Raw genomic sequence first — 20813 nt, 5'->3', positions numbered from 1 at the left:
CCTGTTTGCAGCTTACATTATAGCAGAGATGGTGGCATCAGAACTCGGCACACGAAGGTGGGAAGTGGGGTGGAGAGTCCTTGGGTGGTATCCAACTAAATCATAGGGATGGGGAAATCTGTGAGTTTTGGTTTATCTTAGTTTCCCATTTTTCCAGTCGTAAATTCAGTTATCCACATTTCCACTTTGGTTTGTGAACATTTTTATAATGCCACCAGCATTTTAGTGCAGATTTTGCAAAGCATTTCCTCCATGTTATTTCCACAAACAAATGCATTTTTAATGCTCACTTTGCTGCAAAAGAGAGGCGTGGATTTCAAAGGACTGCTGTGTTTCAATTTTCCCTCCTCGGAATAGACCCTACCTCTGAAACCAATGCCCATGATTCTGCATGCAATAAAGGAGGATTCTGTGGCCTATATAAATATTTCATTCATATTGGGTGGACTTCTCTTGATTTGCATAATTCACTTTGTAAATTGTATCATGAGGGCTAGAAACTTGCATCTAAAAGAAAAAATGCTGAGATTCCCAGGAACCTCAGCATCGCGCCCACTCATTGTTTGAAGGACATGGATGATGTTTGGCAGTGGAAGAGACTATCATGGAAGGTGGTAGACTCTCCTTCGTTGCAGGTTTTTAAACTGAGATTGATGGCTATTTAGCTGTGGCACCTGCATTGCAAGGGATTGGACTAGATGATTCTTTTTTTGGGGGGGGGAGGACTCCCTTCCAATTCTACAATTATATGATTCTCTGAAATTGAAGCTGCTGTGCCTTCCCAGTGCCTCCCTCTGCTATTGTTAAATGCACAAATCAAGCAATTTGTTAGAAGTTTGTTCGGAGATGCTGTATATATTAAACACTAAATCACCAAGAGGCACAGCCCCCCGCATTGTTTCTTGTTGCTTCTCTTCAGCACCATGTAACAGTGCATGTGTTCCAGTCGCACAAAGACTGCAAATAGCCCAGTCAACAACCTGCAGTTACAAGTCATAAATCTCCCCCATGCCTCCTCCAATTTATTCCTGTGGACACCCGTAACATCACCTAGCTAGAAAGCAGGACGCAAATGGGAATTTGTGAGGTACTCTTCCCCTACTCCCCACCCTGGTCTCCCCCCCACCCCACCCCCAAGTGGTGCATCTGCTCAGCTCACACCGTGGTCTCGTATTCCGTGACCAAGGCAGGGCACGGGGCCAGGCACCTCTTTCGTGGCACCCCCTCGCACCACCCGCCGCCTGGAGAAACGCCGAGATCTGGCTGCACCGTGGCGGCGTGAATGCCATGCTCGCAGAACACCCGCTGGACCCTGTCCATCACGGCCTCGCACATGGCCACGTCCCGGCAGTGCACGTGGGCCGTGCCCACTAAGCTGCTGGGCCCGTCCAGCTGCCAAACGCGGAGGTCCCGCACGGCCACCACGCCTTCCGTGGCCCGCAGCTGCAGCTCCAGCAGCCTCAGGTCCAGCTCTTCCGGTGTGGCCTGCATGAGGACCAGAGCGGAGCTGTGCAGGGCCGGCCACGCCAAGCACAGCAGGGCCACCGACACAGCCAAAGCGAGCCCAGGGTCCAGGTAGAGTAGCCAGCAAGAGGCGTGTCCCCACTGCAGTGCCTCTGCAGTATGCCAGGCCCAACAGGGGGATCTGGGGCAGTGGCTGAGGCAGGCTGCATCGCCCAGGCAAGGAGGCCACAGCAGGTGGAACATGAGAGAGTACAGAAGGACGGCCACAGGGCCCAGGCAGGCAACCACCCAACCAAGGCAAAGCGTTGTCCACTGCCCCAGTTTTTCTGAGGATGGCATGGGTCTGGCCTCCCTGGCCTCCTCCATCCAGGGCTGCCCAATGGCCGAGGAGCCGTTGCTGAGCAAATCTGTAGATGAGGAAAGAGAACCAGAAGCTTAGAGAAGGGGCAGGCAGGACCAAATTAAGACCTTTAATTTAAGCACTTAAAAGATTTTGGTTCCCCCATATATATATATATATATATATATATATATATATATATATATATATATCAAATTTGAAATATAAACAATAATAACCCTTTTTTAAAATTTTTCGAAATGAAATGAAACCTACAGTAAGATGGAAAATAATGTTTATTTTTGTATGCTTCTGCTTTATTTGAACACATTTCTCCTACTTTTTCTAATTGCCAAGTCTTTGATCAGGTCTCAAAGCTAACCTTAGGTAACATGTTTGCTTCTGTATTTCATAGAGATGAAGCACCCGGCCTGCCTTGTTGCATAGTTGCATAGCTCAATTTTAATGTTAAAAATCTGGCAATGGAAAAGTTCTGTGGTGACCTGCTTCCTTTGATGCCCCAAGCAGGCGATTATTTTGCTTAATGGTTAATCCAGCCCTCGGGACAGGCCTGAGACATTTCCTTACGTGGGAGTTAAGAGGTGGATGAGCTTGTCAGGTTCAGTTTCCCTCAGTTTCAAATATTTCCAAGTTTAGAATCATGGAATTGTAGAGTTGGAAGGGACCATGAGGGTCATCTAGTCCAACCCCCTGCAATGCAGGAATCTTTCACCCAACATGGGGTTCAAACCTAGGACCCTAAGATTGAATCCCTAACATATCCATTTTTATGCTCACTTAAATTGAACATATTTTTGTGCACAAAATTGTGAGAAGTGCAAATTTCTATGGATAGGTGTTAGTGTCTTGGTTCGAGAAGGGCAAATAGGGTGGTTTTTCCATCAAAATGCAAAAGGAATCTAATTTCTCTGCCATCCCCAGATGTACACCACAGAAAAGAGAACTGGGGGGAACAAAGAAGGTAAGATTTGTCCTGCTAGATCAGATCAAAGGTCTATCTGAGCCAGCACCGTTCCAAAAAAACTGCCTGAAGCCTCTGAGAAGCCAATAACCTTCCCTTGTTGTTTGTCCACAGCAGTTGAGAACAGATTGCCTCTGAGCCCTATCCTTCATTGCAGGCACCTCTACTGCGGAAGAGGCAAGCCATTTTCCCTAAGAAATAAGCACAGCTTGCCTCTTCAGCCGTCATCGGAAACGTCTTTAGAGCATTAACCTTGTTATTTTCCTTAAGGTTTCCAATTTTCGAACTACTGGGTTAGAACCTGTGGCCCTCCAGATGCTGTTGGACTCCAATTCCCATTGCCCCCAGGACACTGGCCATGCTGGCTAGGGCTGATGGGAGCTGAAGTCCAAGAAACATTTGGAGGTTCTCCACCCCAGGATTTGATAGCCCAAGTGTAGCCAACGTGGTGCCTTTCACAGATCACTGGACTCCAGCTCCCATCAGCCCCAACCAGCATAGCCAATAGTCAGGGATGATGGGAGTTGGACTCCAAGAACATGCAGAGAGCACCGCATTGCCTCTACATGAGACAGTTCATTCATTTCTTCCTAGTCTCCTTCCCTGTCCCCCTCACACTCACAGTGCAGGCTGCTTCATTAGGGCACTGCCCCACCCATCTCAGTCTGCCCCCTACCAGCCATACCTGCCCGTCTTAATTTATTACAACCAACCCAGAGGGTGTCGCAACCTGCCAGCTTCCTCCCTCCTCAGTCTGAATGTTGTCCCTGTAGAACTCAGCAGAGAAGAGAATGTGGGCTCTGCGTGCCATTGCTCTCTTGACTCCATCTGTCACTGGCCCTGATTCTGCCTTCCATTGGGCTGCCTGCCCTCCGCCCCACCGGTCTCAATGCTCCCCAGTCACTGCTGCGCACAAACTCACCTTCCATCTCCTGGGCACAGCTGTCTCCTTCGGTCACCCTCCTCCTGCTGCAGCACGGCCTCGTGCCTGGGTCTTGGGGATGCTGGCCATGCAATCCCACCCTGGCAAGGTGGATCGGGATCCCCACGGCCCCGATCCCCATCAGGGCCAACGCATGCTGTGTGACGTGTGGATCGGCCACCCTGCGGAGCGCCTCGGGCAGGAGCGCAAGGCACAGGGCGCTCAGGAAGATGGCGCTGGCCAGGGTGCCCGCAATGCGAGCTCGCACCCACCCGAAGGTATTCCTCCGACTGGGGTGTCCTCCGGTCGCCAGCCAGGCATCGGTCAAGGCCACAGCAAGAGCCAGTACACCTCCCAGGGTGTGGAATGCACAGGAAAGCAGGAGCAGTGAGCCGGTCACCCGGCTGGCCACCAACTCTACCAGGAAGAGGCAGGCGGAGAGGCAGAAATGGCCGACAGGCCAACCTGTGGAGCCCACCACTGCCCACAGAGGCAAGGAGCCCTCTTCCATCCAGGATTTGTTTCTCGGCTGGGCTCCCATCTCTGCCTTCTACTCCCAGTCAGCTGTCACTCCAGCCACAGATCTCCTCCAACCTGTGTCCTCTTCTTTGCCTTGATTCCCACCTCTTCTGAATCCTCCTGTTGGCTCCAACCCCTTCCCCAGTTGTAGACCTGCTTATTCCTCCTTCCGCCGCCCCAGCCCCTGGTGCGCGCTCGCTCCCAATCTTAGATGTTGCCCACTTTCTCCTTTGCTGGCCCCCTTTGGCCAGAGACCCAGGCCTGGCCTCTGCCCTGCAATCTGTTCCCAGTTTCTCGCTCTCTCGCTGTGTGTGTGCTTTACACTTGAATAAAGTTTTGCACTCGGAGACCAGTGCACACTGCCCCTTGGATTCCAGGGGTCCTTTAAAGAGGCAGCTCCCTCTCTCACACACAGTCTCTCTCTCTTGCCTTTGGCCTTCTGCCCAGGCTTCCACCAGCTGCAGAAACCAGGTCATAATGATGCATGTGATTCTCCCCCTGCCACAATATGAGGGAGGAGAGTTGCAGAGATTCCACCCCCCACCCCAACAAACCCTACTAGGGTAAAACGCGAGGGCTTGCGAGGTCACGGTTCTGGTGTATGTGAGATCTTGCAGAATATTCCCCAACAGCTCCCATCCCCATGATTGCTCTGCAGCCAAAAAATCGGCTTAGCAGATGCCAGTCGTCACCAGCTTCACTGGGGTGGGGAACAGAGCAATGCATTCGCCAGCCTGGCTGAGCTTTGTGTAGACTGCAATCGTAGCAGTGAATGTGCTGAACCGTTGTCTTGCCTTGGTAATGGACTGGATGAGAGCCAGGAAACTGGAGCTCCATCCAGACAAGGCTGGGGCACTGTTAGTGAGCAGTTCTCTAGACCAGATGGATAGGAGGGTTGCCTGCTCTTGAGGGATTGGGTACGCATCTTGGAGGGACTTCTGGATCCTTTGCTGTAGCTTGAGGCTCAGGTGGCCCCAGTAGCATGGAGTGCCTTCCATCAGCTTTGACTGGTGGCTCAGTTGCGCCCCTGTCTGGACAGGTATAGCCTAACTTCTGTCATCTTCGCTCTGGTAACTTCTAGGTTAAAAAAAAGGTAAAGGGACCCCTGACCATTAGGTCCAGTCGTGACTGACTCTGGGGTTGCGGCGCTCATCTCACGTTATTGGCCGACGGAGCAGGCGTACAGCTTCCGGGTCATGTGGCCAGCATGACAAAGCTGCTTCTGGCGAACCAGAGCAGCACATGAAAACGCAGTTTACCTTCCCGCTGGAGCAGTACCTATTTATCTACTTGCACTTTGACGTGCTTTCGAACTGCTAGGTTGGCAGGAGCTGGGACCAAGCAACAGAAGCTCACCCCGTCGCGGGGATTTGAACCGCCGACCTTCTGACTGGCAAGCCCTAGGCTCTGTGGTTTAACCCACAGCGCCACCCGCGCTAACTTCTAGGTTAGATTACCGCATTGCGTTATATGTGGGGCTGCCTCTGAAAACGGTTCAGAAACTTCAGCTGGTGCAAGACAGTTTGAGTCCCTGATCTGGATGGCTTTCAAAGGTAAGGTAAAGGTAAAGGGACCCCTGACCATTAGGTCCAGTCGTGACCGACTCTGGGGTTGCGCGCTCATCTCGCATTATTGGCCGAGGGAGCCGGTGTATAGCTTCCAGGTCATGTGGCCAGCTTTCGAAGAGGATTAGGCAAATTCATGCAAATCGCAAGCAGGGAGAGTTGCTGCTGCTCTCAGGTCCTATTTGCAGGCTTCCCATTGTGGGGAGTCTGGGGGTCTGGTTGATCACTGTGAAAACAGGATGCTGGACCCAGCAGAGCTTTTCTGATGGTCTTAGGGGACCTTGGGTCTGGCTGCAACCCTCACCTTCTCTGCATCAAACCCTCCTTGGGTGTTTTTGCCTGGCAGGACTCTGAACAACTTGCCAATCACCTGGCATTATTATGTCAGGTAACTGATGGGCATGTTGTCCTGCTGCTCACCTGTCAAAAGTCCCTTGTGCAGCTCTTGGGAACCACAGAAGAGGCTTTGCCAGCCCTATGCTCAGTAAAGCTCCCAGCATAGGGCTGGCAAAGCTGCTTTCTTCTGGGATCAGCTGCATGATGGAGCTCCCCACATGAAACTCAGCTGCACAACTGGTCCTGCCTCACACCTGATGTCTCATGCGGTGTCAGGTATGGGGCAAGTGGGTGTAGGTTGGGGAAAATGGACCCCCCTGCACCAAATTGGGATCCGTGCAGGGTTAAATCTGGCCCGCTGGCCAGAGGTTCCCAACCCTTGCTATAACCCCTGCAGCCAGTGAATGAATGAATGAATGAGCAAGTGAAGGAGAAAATGTGAATGAAAGGGATATGATAGAAAGAAAACAGAAGGAAAAGAATGGGAGAAAAAGAAAAAGAGCGAATGAAAAAGAGAAAGAGAAAAATAGAAGACTAAAAGAATGGAAGCGCGAAAGAAGAAATAATAATGAATGAAAAATAAAAGAATGAAAAACGACAGGAAAACTGAACTAAATACAGTAAACGCAAGTGAAGAGAGAAAGAATAATAAGAGAGAGAAGTGAAAGAAAAAAGAAGAGTACAAGAGAGAATTCAAAAAAGGGCAGGCAGAAGGAATGGAAAATAAATAAAAGGTAGAAAGAACGAGGGGAAGAATAAATGAGGGAAAAGGTATTATAACATAATGAAATTGTAAAAAAGAACAAATCAATTAATAAATGCAGTAAGAAATTAATTAAATGAATTGAAAGAGAAAGAAAAGACAGGTGTGGGGGGGCCTTGGGGAGGGATACATACATAGGAGATAAAATCGCTTTGGCACAGATTTGACCGCCTCGAACAGTTTCCTGCCCCTTTAAGGCGAAGCTCTCCGCCGACCCCATGATCGCGCACCCTTTCTGTCCCTCGGCGGCCGCCTTCGCGCATTCCGGCAACCTGCCCACGTGAGCCAAACAGCGGCCGCGCGACAAACCCACCGCTTCCGGTGCGCTTTTGCTGCTGTTGCCGCCGCCGCTGCTGCCGCCTGGGAAGAGAGAGCGAGAGCGCCGGTCCCTCCGAGAGCAGGTGAAAGGCGGGGGGGGGCGCTCCTTCTCCCGCCACCTGGGAAATGGCAGTAGGCTCGCTCGTACAGGCCCCCTCCCCACCTGGCGCAGCCTGCCCTGCGGGGTTCTCCCCCCCATTCCCCAAATATGCGGTCCCTTTAAGAAACAGGGAAGGGCCCCGCCTTGACACCCACCCTTTTCCAGCCTCGCGTTTGGCTCCTCCCCTTTCCAGGTCATTTGCTCCAAAGACCTTGGGGGGGGCTTACATTTAACCCTTTAAGATCTATGGAGGAGGGGGGAAGCTGGGGCCGTTAAGCGTAAGAAATGGCTGGCTGGGTGTTTATGGGACGAATTTAAACCCCATGGGTCCTTCCTCTGGGGGGTAAGTAAATAATGTGTGCATCTTATTTATTTGCAAAGATTTATAAGAGGTCTAAATTGAAACCGCAGATAAAATCACCACCAATAATTAGCACTGAAACACTGATGAGGTCAGCAAAATTTTGAAAGCGAATCTAGGTGTCTTTGGGTAGTTTTGCTATAATAATGATAAAAATAATTTTAACTGTATTCCGCAGGCTTCTTAAACAATATTGTGAGGGTGAACACATCATGCTCCTTCTGGGGTAATTTTCCACCTTTGTTCCCCAGACTCAGCTCTCACCTGTGGCTCCCAGAAGCTGTCAGTATGTGACAGCGGTCTCAAACCCTCAGTGAGTTAGGGACTTCACCGGCATGTGAAGACAGGCTCCAGTGGATTGAGTGGACTAATAGTGGGTCTAACGGTCAAGAAGGCCCAGCTAGTCCAAAAACTGCTAGATTTATTGATGCTTACAAAAACTGCTATAAGCTGCTCTGAGCCTGTGTGACCCTAGGGTTACACAGTTGACTTAATGGTTGAATAGGAATTCGAACTTGGGTCTTCCCAGTCCTAGTCTTTCAGTCTACCTGCTATATCCCACTGGCTCCTAAGTTAAAGTCATCTCAGGGGAGGGGCTAGTTCCTTCATCCCCCACCCCCGGCAAGTCTACTGTAGCTTTTACAAACAGCTTAAGACAGGATTGGCCCATGTGGTGACCTCCAAATGCTGTTCGACTCCAACTCCCATTGGCCCTTTTGTCTGGGGTTGATGGGGAGTTGTATTCCAACATCTGGAGGTCACCGCATTGGCTAACCATGTCCTCAGATACGGTCAAACCTCGGTTGTCGAACGTAATCTGTTCCGGAAGACCATTTGACTTCTGAAACATTCGACAACCGAGGTGTGGCTTCCGATTGGTTTGCAAAAGCTTCTCACGCTCAAGCGGAAGCCGGTTGGACATTTGAGTTCCGAAAAAGTTTGCAAACTGGAGCATTTACTTCTGGGTTTTCGGCGTTGGGGAGCCGAAACATTCGAGAACGGAGCTGTTCGAGAACCGAAGTTTGACCGTATAGAAATTAACCAGCAAAACCTCCCCTGGAGTGGAAATGCAATGATAGACAGACTTTTCTCTTGCTCATTTTTTTTCTATCTTAACAGGCAGCTGTTAAAGGCAAGAGTGTGGGTGGCGTTCAGGCATTCAAGGCCTTGGCTGCACACACTGATATGATATTCCTCTCCAAGGTCGGGAGGTTTGCTCTCTCTTAACTACAGAGAGCGCAAAAGAAAACAGGGCACATTTTGGAAACAGAGTTGTGGTGGAGTTGTATTAACATGACAAAATTGTGACCATCAATTCTCTGTGTGTGTGTGACTTTTAAGCCATTCTCGGCCAACCCAACCCCCCAAAAAACACCTCCCAAACTGGCATACAATAAAGTATCAAAAGTATGACAAACAAATGAGGATTCCATGTATTATCACTGTGCCAGTGCAGAGTAATAACTTTTGACTTCAAAGATAACTTTTGACAGTAGCTTTATTACAGAAATCTTAGGACAAATGTTTCCTGGGTGGCACAGATTGTTCTGTTGTACAGATTGCTCAGTGCTCTGCCTCCATGGTTGCAGCGCAGCATGCTTCTGAATACTCTACCTGTTGCTAGAAACCACAGGAGAAACTGCTAGCCAGTTTCCCACAGACATCTGGCTGGCCACTGTGCGAACGGTGGAAGCTGGGCTGATCCAGCAGGCTTTCCTTACGTTCTTACGTAAAAAAATTCTGTCGTGGCTCCCGGAATGTTACTTCCTTTTGTTAACCTCTTCCTTTCGCTGTCGCTGTTAAAGGAACTAATACAAATTTCAGGGCTCCTCCTGTTTCTTTTGCAGAGTTTGCTGGCCGTGGTGGTGGCATCCCAGCCCAGCAGCATGGAGGCTACAGCTCTGGAGAGCCTCATTGAGATGGGCTTCCCCCAGAACAGAGCGTAGGTGTCTGTCCCTGGGGAAGGGTGGGAGGCATGTGAGGGTTAAAATGGCAAGGCCAGCCCTTCTGGTCCCACATCTATTGCCCAGAAGGCCTAGAAAGAAGAAAACTGGATCTGTGCAAGACCCCCTTCTCTGCTCCCAATGTATATGTGTGTTAGCTTGCAGGTGTATATGTGTATATGTACGGTATATGCTACCAGGGTATATGTGTGTTCAGACAAGCAGTACTAGACCATGGCCATTGGCCTTAATTGAAAATCAGCCTTTGCGAAAAGCTGTAGCTCAGTGGTAGAGCATTGGCGCTGCCAGTCAGTGTGGGCAATATTAGTGAGTGATCTGACTCAGTAGAAGACAGCTTTCTGTGTTAGTATTTGGGAAGGGCTACAACATCTACCTGGCATGCAGAAGGTCCCTGGTTCAATCCCCAGCATCTCCAGGTCAAGCTGGGGGACATTCCGTGCTTGAAATAATAGTATAGAGCAGCTGCCAGTCAGTGCAGACAGTATTGCGTTAGGATAGGTGGACCAATGATCTGACTCAGTATATGGCAGCTTCCTTTGTGGACTTAATTGTTGCAGCGAACCCTGTCGCCGTCCCGCAACCTGCAACCCCACCCTAGATGAAGGGGAAGTTGGGCTTCCAGCACTTCTCAGAAAGGCACAAAAAATGTAGAATAGCCCTGTGTTCATATGTAGTTCACTACCTCTTCCCTCTCCTTTTTCCCCAGAGAGAAGGCCCTAGCGCTAACAGGGAACCAGGGCATTGAATCAGCAATGGATTGGTAAGTACTGGCTCCCTTCTTCCCTCCTGCAGACAAAACCCTTGCAGCCCTCCTTTTACCAGTCTTCGCCTGAATGGTGCCTCTCTCTCTACTCCTAGGCTCATGGAGCATGAAAATGATCCTGACTTGGACGAGCCGTACGTGCCCCCCCAAGGCCATGTTCTGAGCACAGAGGAGCCCCCTGAGGGAAGGACGCCAGAGTCAGTGCAGAGTGGATCAGGTCAGAGCAAATATGGAGAACTTGAGGTGGGAGGGACCCTCATCAGGGGGTCCTGTGCCTGGCCTAGTTCTTACTATCACCTGGGAGAGGAGGGGGAGATTGGAATTTGTTCCATCCAGACAGAATTGAGCTCCTTCGAACCTCCATCTCTTTCCACTGAGGGCAACTTTTCCAGAGGTTCTAGAACAGGAATAGCCAACAGCTCCCCCTCCAGATGTTGGGCAGCAACTCCCATCATCCCATCCCAGGCTGGGGCTGATGGGACTTATAGTTCAGTAACAGCATGCTGGCCCATCCCTGTTCTGGAATCCTGCCAGCAGAGAGCCTTGCTTGGTCAGTTAGATTCGTCCAAGAAAGATCTAAAAGCTAAAAGCCACAAACCAAGATCTGAATGTTTCCGTTGCTGCTTTGTCAGCCGTCTTCCTTAACATTCTTGGCTCTGGTTTTTCTCCCTCTCTCATTATTCTAGAACTCTGGAAGTACAGTGTGGGAATGGACAAAATTAAAGTCCTTCCTCCCAAACAGTGTATGGTTAAATCAGTGGAGTCAACTCACAGTAGAATCATAGAGTTGGAAGGGACCCTGAGGACCCCTTCTTTAGGGTCAGCGACTCAGATGGCATTAAAAGGGGGTTAAACAGATTGATGCAGGATAAAGCTACCAGTGCTTACCAGCCATGAGGGTTGAGTTCACGCTCCAATGCCAGAAGCAACAGCGGCTGGGAATCACAGCTGGATAAAATTGCTGTTGCACTCAGATCCTATGACCTTTATTATGAGATTTGCGGGTATTGGGTAGTATACTACTAGTACTACTACTACTCCAGTGAACGGGCTCTTGTTATGTTCTTATGTTAATTTTTCTTTTTCTTCTTTTTCTGCTCATCCTCAAATATAAGAATTTCCTTGCTTGTCTCTTTGGGTTCTCCCAAGCCCAGAGGGTAGCGACATAACAGGTTTATCTCCCCATAGATCCCACGTTAGAGGAGCTGACGGAGGAAGATAACCGACGCCCCCTGAGCGAAGAAGAGAAGCGGGAGCAGACAAAGAGGTGATAATAATTCTGTCGGCTTTAAATTCTGCAACCTGAAAAAAGGGATTCTGCGACTAGAATATGATTAGGCTAATCATGCAAGCCTGCATGTTTCCCACCCACCCACCCACCCACCCACTTTATGTGGAACTTGGGTCCCTATGTGGTTTTGGACTTCCAGCATCCCCAGCCAGAATCACTGGTTGTCAGGGATGATGGGATTTGGGGAGTCCCAATGAAATCTTGATGGTTAGGTAAGGCATCTTCGCATAATTATGCTGTGAGGTGAGCGGGGCACAGAGCTGCACAGAGCACCGAAGCCCTTTCAACTCCACCCTCTCTTGTTTACGGCAGCACCCCTGTGGCTTATGAGATCCCCTGGGGGAATTCCCCCATGTGCTTTCAGGATGATGGAGCTGATCACTCAGAAGCAGCGGGAACGTGAGGAGCGAGAGAAGCGGGAGAGCATTGAGCGGGAGAAGCAGCGCCGGAAGCAAGGCCAGGAGCTCTCCCTCATCCGTCAGAAGCTGCAGGAGGATGAGATGAAGAAGCTGGCCGAGGAGAGGCGCAAGGAGAAGCTGGAGGAGAAGTTGGCCAAGTGAGAGCCTGGGGGGGGGGTGGGCAGTGGGGACCCAGAGCGGGGCTGGAAGGGGAGGAGGCTGCTCCTGTAGAGTGGAGAACGGCAGCAGACTTCTCATGGTCTGTGGGTGCTTTTAATGCCTTCCCAAATCAAAGCAAAAGAGCTGTCAATATAGGAAGTTGCTTCTCTGTCGAGTCAGGCCATTGGTCTGTCTAGCTCAGTGCTTCCCAAACTTTGGCCTCCAGCTGATTTTGGACTACAGTTCCCATCATCTTTAGCTAGCAGGGCCAGTGGTCAGGAATGATGGGAGCTGCAGTCCAAAAACAGCTGAAGACCCAAGTTTGGGAAACACTGATCTAGCTCAATATTGTTGGCAGTGACTGGCAGCAGCTCTCCAGAGTTTCAGGCATGGAGTCCCCCTGCCTGTCTGCTTTTCTCTCTCCCCCAGCTCTACCTGGAGATGCCGGTGATATTTTAACCTCCCTGTGACATGATCATTGATTCATTTCACCTGCTCCCTCCCTCCCTCTTTCAACAGCTCGTAACCAACCAACATAACACGCCTTGCATTTTAATACTGATTTTAACGTTTTGCTGGGAGCTGCGTTGAGCCTTCCTTTTAATGGGAAGGCAGGATAGCAAAATACTCCTACAGCACAGCCCTACACTTGCCCAACTCGAAGCAAGTCCCCTTGATTTCACTGAAGCTTACTTGCGAGTAATTGGGGAGAAGGCTGCCGTTTGTAATGAAGAGCTGCACAGGGCAGGCTTCCCCGACCTGGTGCTCTCCAGGTGTTGCTTCTCACTTCCTTTATATCCCACCTTTCCTCCCACGAACTCATGGCGGTCTGCATGTTTCCCACCCTCTCTGTTTTAGGTTTGGTTGAGAGATACAGAGAGAGTCATTGCCATGCTGACCGTAGATAGGGTTGCCAGACTCAATAGAGGACAGGACTTCTGTGCCTTTAATTGCCCTGCTCCCTTTTGAGTCTGGAAACCTTCAACAGAAACCAGCAGACCCTTTGTTTAATTTCCAAGCAAAGGGTCTGCTGGTTTCTCTTTTAAGGTTCCCAGACTCAAAAGAGAGCAGGGCAATTAAAGGCACAGAAGTCCTGTCCTCTATTGAGTCTGGCAACCCTAACTGTAGGTGATGGGAGTTGGAGTCTCAAGATATCTGGAGGGCATCAGGTTGGGGAAGGGTGGTTTAGAGCAGGGTTTCCCAAACTTGAGTCTCCAGCTGCTTTTGGATTCCTGTTCCCATCATCCTTGACCACTTGTCCTGCTAGCCAGGGATGATGGGAGTTGGAGTTCAAAAACAGCTGGAGACCCAATTTTGGAAAACCTGGGTTTAGAGCAAGTGGTCTGTCTGTCTGTTTGTCTGACACACGCACATACACACACACTGGGGGTGAGTGTCCAGATCTATCCAAACTTTAGAAAGGAAAGGACGCGATTCTAGGTATATGTACATAAGAGTGGAATTTAGCACTTTTCCACCACCCAGACTCTGCCTTTTGGTGGTAAATGGGCAGACGGCTGTGGTTTCACTGAACCTGCAGTTTCTAGTCGAAGTTTTGCTGGAAGATGTTTTGGGGAAGGGGAGTTGCAACGTGGAGTCAGGTTGTGGAGGGGAACTTGTGGGATGCTGGTGGAGGTTCATGCCGTAGGGCAGCTGTGGGGAAACTCTGCCCCCACGGAAGTTGCTGGACTTTACTTCCCATTGTCCCTGGCCATTGGCCACAATTGCTGGGGCTGATGGGAGTTGTGGTTCAGCAGCCTGTGGAGGGACAAAGGTTTCCCACACCTGCGGGTGGCAAATGCTGTTTAGTGGGATAGGAAGTGGAGCAAAGGAATTCCTACCTCCCTAGTATACTTTAAAATCCTTCCCAGGTCACACCTGACCTTTCTAGCCTTTCTCAGGTTCGTAAGTTTTCCAGCTTCTTTCATGAGAGCCGGGGCAAGGGGCATGAAGTTCAGTGGTTAGAGCTCTGCTTTGCTTGCGAAAGACCACTCCCCGAAACCCCGGAGTGTTGCTGCAGATGAATACTGAACTAGGTCTTGACTCTGTAGAAAGCAAGTTTCCTTTCTGCCGCTGGGACAACCCCATTCTTGACACCAAGACTGCTATCAAATGACGCTCTCTTGTGATCGAGTTGCAGCCTCCCTTGCTCTCCTACCCACCCACCCCCCCAATAAAAACTCTTCTCCTTTCCAGGCAGCGGGTGCGAGAGAAGATAGAGCGCGATAAGGCCGAGAGAGCCAAGAAGGTAAGCAAGCAGCAGAAGCTGGGTAAGGGGTGTGCTCTGAGAGTCGTATTTTTGCTCGTGGCTTCCTTCCACGAGAGATGTGGGTCCCACAGGTGGAAATAAAAACAATTAAAAATGAAAAGGCATGATCAAGGTAACAGATGTACTGTCTCCAGAGTCTGTTCTGTTTCCTTCCATATTATTATTATTATTATTATTATTATTATTATTAATAATAATAATAATAATACCCTGCCCATCTGGCTGGGTTTTCCCAGCCACTCTGGGCGGCTTCCAACAAAATATTAAAATGCAGTAATTCCAATCTGCTCATGGCTGACCCAGAGGGAGAAAAAGGACAGGGGAGCGAGTGAGCCTGAGGTTGATTCACATAGCATGAATCCAAGACTTGGGGAAACGGCCCTCCAAACAATATTGGGCTCCCATTTGCTATCAGCACTGACCGTTGACCATGTGGCCCAGGGATCAGCATTTCAGCACTGCATCCATTTTAATGGAGTATTTATAGGAGGGATGTTATGGGAGAGAACTTTCAGAAAAGCCAACTCCCACCTTCCGTGCAAAACAGTGGAAGCCAGCAACAAATGCATTGCAATGTTTGCCCAAGCTCTTAGGCGAAGGCCCTGCCTGTTGGGTAAACCTGCCGGTGTTGTTAAACTTCTAGAATCATATAATTGTAGAGTTGGAAGGGACTCCAAGAGTTATCTACCACACCCTGCGTTTAACATCCGATGCCTTTTTCACGTGCCTCCTCCACAAACGGTCTGAAGGGCAGCAATACGAGAACGGGCTTTTCTGTGGTGGCTCCCTGCTTGTGGAACGCTCTCCCCGGGGAGGCTCTCTGGGTGCCTCTGTTACATATCTTTAAGCACCAGGCAAAAACATTCCTCTTCTCCCAGGGTTTTGACTAATTAAACAATCTATGGCCTTTTAAACTGTGGGGGTGGGAATTCCTTTTCATTGCTATGATATGTACTTTTGTGTTTTTCTATTGTAAACCGATGGGACGCGGGTGGCGCTGTGGTCTAAACCACAGAGCCTAGGGCTTGCCGATCGGAAGGTCGGCGGTTCGAATCCCCGTGACGGGGTGAGCTCCCGTTGCTCGGTCCCTGCTCCTGCCAACCTAGTAGTTCAAAAGCACGTCAAAGTGCAAGTAGATAAATAGGTACCGCTCCAGCGGGAAGGTAAACGGCGTTTCCGTGCGCTGCTCTGGTTCGCCAGAAGCGGCTTAGTCATGCTGGCCACATGACCCGGAAGCTGTCTGCAGACAAACACTGGCTCCCTCGGCCTATAGAGCGAGATGAGCACGCAACCCCAGAGTCGTCCGCGACTGTACCTAATGGTCAGGGGTAAAGGTAAAGGGGCCCCTATAGCTCGAGGGAGCAGGCGTTTGTCCGCAGGCAGCTTCCGAGTCATGTGGCCAGCATGACTAAGCCGCTTCTGGCGAACCACCTGGGTCCCTAATGGTCAGGGGTACCTTTACCTTTTTATTGTAAACCACCCTCGGATGAAGGGTGATGTCAAATTTAATAAATGGTAATAATAATAACCCCCTGCAATGAAGCAGTCACCACTGCAGAATCCTTGACAGATGGCCATCCGTCTGCTTAAAATGAAGAAGAGACCACAGCCTCTCATGGGAGTCCATTTCGAACAGCTCTTGCCACCAGAAAGTTATTCCAGATGTTTAGCCGGAATCTCGTTTCTTGTCATTTGAATCCATTGATTTCAAATCCCCCCCCCCCAGAGCACCATCTTCTATGTGACAGCCCTTTAAATAGCTGAAGACTGCTCTGTCTCCTCTTCTCTGGGCTAAACAATGCCCAACTCCCCCAACTGTTCCTCATAAGGCTTGGTTTCCAGACCCTTGATCATCTTGGTTGCCCGGCTCTGGACACCTTCCAGCTTGTTGATACAGTGGTGCCTCGCTTAACGAATGCCCTGCTTAACGAAATTTCCGCTTAACGAAAGGTATTTTCGAGCGGAGCTTGCCTCGCTAGACGAATGCATTTTACGAAAAATTCATCTAGCGAATCGCGGTTTCCCATAGGAATGCATTGAAATTCAATTAATGCGTTCCTATGGGCAAAAAAAAATTCAAAAAAAATTCAATGCATTCCTATGGGATTCGCTAGACGAATTTTTTCGCTATAAGAAAAGACCCGTGGAACGAATTAATTTCGTCTAGCGAGGCACCACTGTATCCTTATTTGCGAACAGGGCTTTCTGCCCCTGGAGTGCAAGCCTGCACTGAGAACATACATCAGGGTGGTGTTGGGCGGCCGTCTTTTGTCAACTGGCCCATCTCTCCTTTTTAATTCAGTTTGGCAGCGGCAGCAGCAGCTCTTCCCAAGGCTCCACCCCGCCTGAGCAATCAGCGCCCACACCGGTTCCCTCGTCACCCAGCCAGGAACCCCCTGTCAAGCGAGAGTATGATCAATGCAGGATACAGGTAACTGACTGCCGGGCAGGCTGTGTGTGTGTGTGTGTGTGTGTGTGTGTGTGTGTGTGTGTGTGTGTAGAGAGAGAGCTGCTTGTTCTCATCTTGCATGTACCATAAGCCAGTAGCCACTCTGCTTGCAATATACAGCCATGGGGTGGCCAGTCTTAACCTTTTGCATTCCTGCCGTAAAAGACTCCCTGAAATCTTCCCTGCCTAATGCAAGCAGACCATGCCAGGTTATCAGTGGTCCAGCCATGCAAACTGGAGGAGTCTGCACTTCCAAACTGGTCCCTGCTATGAGCCTCCTTTCAATTGGATTGATCTTAAAATAAATACAGAAGTAGAACCTTGTCGAAATGCAATTAACAGAAAATACAAACAGCGGTTCAAGCTCGGACACTTTGCACAACCAAAAAGGACAGCCTAGTTAGATGATACTAAATCTATACATCCCATTCTTTGATCCTTATTGGCACATCTCATAAAACCAGTAAGAAGGGATATTCCCTGGGTCCCACACAAAGGATAATGGGAATACGAACCTACTTTCCCCAAAATAATGGTAATACTTCTTAGTGTTTCTGTAGTGTTTTCAAGTGCTTCGGTGCATTATCTAGCTGTAATCCTTACACAACAACCCTGCAAGGCAGGCCAGTATTATTATTCACCACACTGCAGATGGGCTAGTGGGGGGGGGGGAGATTGAGGGCTTGCCTAGTAAGGCCACCTAGCATTTTCATGGCAGAGGCAAGGCTCCAAATGTTGACTTCCTGACTGCAGCTCAGTATCCTTCGCATGCAGAAGGCACCAGGTTCAATTCCTGGCATCTCCTGGGAGGGCTGCGGGAGCCACTCTCTTCTGAAACCCTACAAAGCTGCTGCCGGTCAGTGTAGACAGTACTGAGCTAGATGGACCAAGGGCCTGACTTAAGAAAGGCAGCTTCTGTGGCTCCCAGATGATTATCTGGACTTTGTGGTGGTGTCACTTGAGATAGCTTTAGGCAGGCCCCCACTTCTGATCTCCATCCTCACATTTGCAACAAAATCTTCTCCCCGTGATTATCATCATCATCATCTACCCTGTGGTTAAGGATTATCGAGAGTGTGTACAGGAAGCATATGAACCACATAAAGCACTAACAAATCCTTAAACTTTAGCATTCTTAATTATTAAAGAAATAAGCAATTACCATTGCATGTTTAAAACCTTTGGCAGATAAGAAATCTCCGAGTTCTGAATGGTGGTCTTTAGTAAAAAAAAATCAACAACTTAAAATTACATGTGCATTCTCATCCCAATGGCTGCAGTTAAGATTAACCACAGTTTAGGGTTCAGATGTAACACTAAACTGCAGTTAGCCAAAAACATACGTTTTCCCATCTTCTTCCTGTGGCCGTGCTGGAAGGAGAGGGAAGACAGCCCACAAGCCCCAAGGCTTATTCATGTTCATGGCTGACTACACCTGAATGCGACAATTGTGCAGAATTTCAGATCCTCTCCTCCTCTGTTTTTCTCAGGTGAGACTGCTGGACGGCACGTCGCTCACTCAGACGTTTCGTGCCAAAGAGCAGCTGGCTGCCGTCCGGCTCTACGTGGAGCTGAACCGCAAGGACAATGGTGACGAGCCTTTTCACCTCCTCACCAGCTTCCCGCGGCGTGTCTTCACAGAGGAGGACATGGAGAAGCCCCTGCAGGAGCTGGGTGAGTCTGAGATTGGGGTAGGAAGAGGGAAGGGGGCGAGCTTTGCTTGCAGTGTTTTCCCTCCTGCTACTCCGTGGAGGACGGAGGAATTCTTGGGCAAGGGCTGGGAACCTCTGGGTCACGAGCCCAGTTTGTCCCGGCACAGTTCCCAGTTTGGCCTACAATGCCCGCCAAGTTACGTCCCGCTCCTAATACCTTATGTGACGTCAGGTAGAGATGCAGCCGGTCTGGCTCTGCCTGGGGAGCTTCAGTTGCGCAGCCAGTCCCTGCAGAAAGCAGGCTTGAAATCGTTGCCTGTCAGCTCACACGTTTTGACTTCAAGCTTGTGGATTAGTTGTGCGCTGTGTAAAGCGCTTTGCAAGCCCTGAAGTCCTGACAATTATCACCCAAAGTCAGGTGAGTGACAGGTGGGCAGGGGAGATGAGGACCCCCCCCCCCCGGCAACACCAGGTTCCCAACCCATCCTAGGCCAAAACAGTAGCACTGTCTGTTGGAAGCTGACCCATTTTATGCTACAGAGAGAGTCTGCACCAGAGGAACTGGTGACCTACTTTTTTTAGTTGCTGTTTTGTTAATATTGTTTTATAGATTCTAAGTGCCATGTTGATTTGTTGATCATATGATATGACTTCTGCTGTAAATGTGATGGTTAGCTCTTTTTTTTAGCTCATTTTGTTAATAGCGTTTTGTAGATTGTAGATTGTTAATTATTTCATACGATTTATGCCGCATTACGTTATTATGTATTGTTGGTAAGCCGTTTTGAGATTCATTTGAATGAAAAGCAGCCTAGAAATACATCCAAATCAATCCAGAAGCTGCTGAACTCCAGCTCCCATCAGCCTCCGCCAACATGGCCCAATGCTCAGGATGGGAGTTGCCGTCCACCAATATCTGGAGGGCCAGTTTTCCCCCAGACGCAATTGGAACACACACATTTCGTCATCCCAGACTGTTGCCTGGTCCGGTTCTAGGGAAGGTCCATTTAACAGAAAAGGGTCCATTTAACACAAAAACCCACAGCAACGCGTGGCTGGGCCAGCTAGTAGTACATAAATATTGACTGTTTTGCTTTGACCCAAAGTCTCAACACCCCCTCACCTGCCCTGCTAACTGCTGGATGTGCGTTTTCCCCATTACCTTCCACTCTCTGCCTCTCTCTGTGTCTCCTCTGTAGGTTTGGTGCCTTCTGCTGTGTTGATCGTAGCGAAGAAAGGCAACAGCTGAAGTGGCTCTCCTCCTCGCTCTCTCAGCCCCCTCCTTCCCTTGCTGCCGGAGGTGACTCTCACCTGACCCCTGTGCTCTGTCTCTGGGGGGGGAGCGCACATCCCAGCCCCTCCTGGTTTTCCTAACCAACTCTGCCCACAGAGACTCCAAAGCACCGCCATGTTTTGGGGCTGGGATTCCGAATCAATGGCGACGATCGGGGTGGGGTTGGATGCGATGGAGAAGTGTGTTGGGCTTCCCCTCCTGTCGGGGAGGGAGGGGCAAGGTTGCAACTTGACTTCCTCTCTTCATGCCACACACACACCATGAATAAAACCTATTCTCTCTTTCCTTGCTTCTTGCGAGAATTCTTTTATCCCATTTGTTAAGAGGTCGGACACTCAGAGACATCTAGTTGGCATTGGGAGGGCAGTGCCCGGGGCTCTCATCCAGGAAAAGGCTGCTATCCTGCTGCCTTGTCTCTCTACTCCAGGGACTTTGATGTATTTACTAGGGTTTTTTAAAAATCGAACTTTCTAATAAGAAAGAAAAATGCAGACAATGCAAACCAAATCATAACAAAGACAACATGTTCTGTGGGAAGAAGCAAAGGGAGGAAAGCGGGTGGTCCAGACCAACCAGCACTCAGACATTCAGGCGAATAGATCTGTACAAAGAGTCCAGATATCCGATAATTTCCTGGTCACCTTCTCATATGCTGCCAGTTGAGTCATGGCTTCTGTCCTCTGTAGGGGTGGTGAGGATGTTACCTTCCTGTATTAGAGTGTTAGACATTGAAGTTTCTACCACACTCTCCCCTCCCAAGCAATTAAAAATGTAGCAAAGAACATACATCCCTTCATCATCGTCAGCTTTTAGGCACCAGGTTAAGACAATTTTATTTACCAGGCCGTTAGTAGTTAAATTAGCCTCTACACAATGGTGTTCATATTTTTGTAGGGTCAGATTA

General features: G+C 49.6%; 2 protein-coding genes across 3 annotated transcripts; one reads left to right on the top strand and one right to left on the bottom strand.

Moving 5' to 3' along the window:
- Positions 1 to 188: 188 nt before the first annotated feature.
- On the bottom strand, positions 189 to 4553 carry LOC118076239 (proton-coupled zinc antiporter SLC30A1-like). Its single transcript, XM_035098866.3, has 2 exons — positions 3709 to 4553; positions 189 to 1871 (listed from the first exon to the last, which is right to left on the bottom strand). Exons 1-2 carry the CDS (start codon positions 4247 to 4249, stop codon positions 1156 to 1158), a joined length of 1257 nt encoding a protein of 418 aa, XP_034954757.2. The 5' UTR covers positions 4250 to 4553; the 3' UTR covers positions 189 to 1155.
- Positions 4554 to 7239: 2686 nt separating this feature from the next.
- UBXN1 (UBX domain protein 1) lies at positions 7240 to 20193 on the top strand. 2 transcript variants are annotated; one of them, XM_035098596.3, is made up of 10 exons: positions 7240 to 7292; positions 9518 to 9612; positions 10341 to 10394; positions 10493 to 10614; positions 11586 to 11664; positions 12053 to 12244; positions 14442 to 14493; positions 16817 to 16945; positions 18454 to 18637; positions 19815 to 20193. In XM_035098596.3, exons 2-10 carry the CDS (start codon positions 9557 to 9559, stop codon positions 19862 to 19864), a joined length of 918 nt encoding a protein of 305 aa, XP_034954487.1. In that variant the 5' UTR covers positions 7240 to 7292; positions 9518 to 9556; the 3' UTR covers positions 19865 to 20193. The 2 variants fall into 2 exon arrangements, with proteins under 2 accessions (XP_034954487.1, XP_034954488.1); XM_035098597.3 differs by having other exon boundaries at positions 7240 to 7652.
- The last annotated feature ends 620 nt before the right edge of the window (positions 20194 to 20813 follow it).

This window comes from Zootoca vivipara, chromosome 16 (genome assembly GCF_965207765.1).
Source record: "Zootoca vivipara chromosome 16, rZooViv2.hap1.1, whole genome shotgun sequence".
Lineage (NCBI taxonomy): Eukaryota > Metazoa > Chordata > Lepidosauria > Squamata > Lacertidae > Zootoca > Zootoca vivipara.
This window is presented reverse-complemented; position numbering and strand designations above follow the sequence as displayed.

Coding starts and splice junctions, on each gene's coding strand:
- LOC118076239 (XM_035098866.3), bottom strand. CDS start 4,249: ATGGGAGCCCAGCCGAGAAACAAATCCTGGATGGAAGAGGGCTCCTTG. Junction 1,872..3,708: donor CTGTGCCCAGGAGATGGAAG/GTGAGTTTGTGC, acceptor CCTCATCTACAG/ATTTGCTCAGCAACGGCTCC.
- UBXN1 (XM_035098596.3), top strand. CDS start 9,557: ATGGAGGCTACAGCTCTGGAGAGCCTCATTGAGATGGGCTTCCCCCAG. Junction 11,665..12,052: donor AAGCGGGAGCAGACAAAGAG/GTGATAATAATT, acceptor ATGTGCTTTCAG/GATGATGGAGCTGATCACTC. Junction 12,245..14,441: donor CTGGAGGAGAAGTTGGCCAA/GTGAGAGCCTGG, acceptor TCTCCTTTCCAG/GCAGCGGGTGCGAGAGAAGA.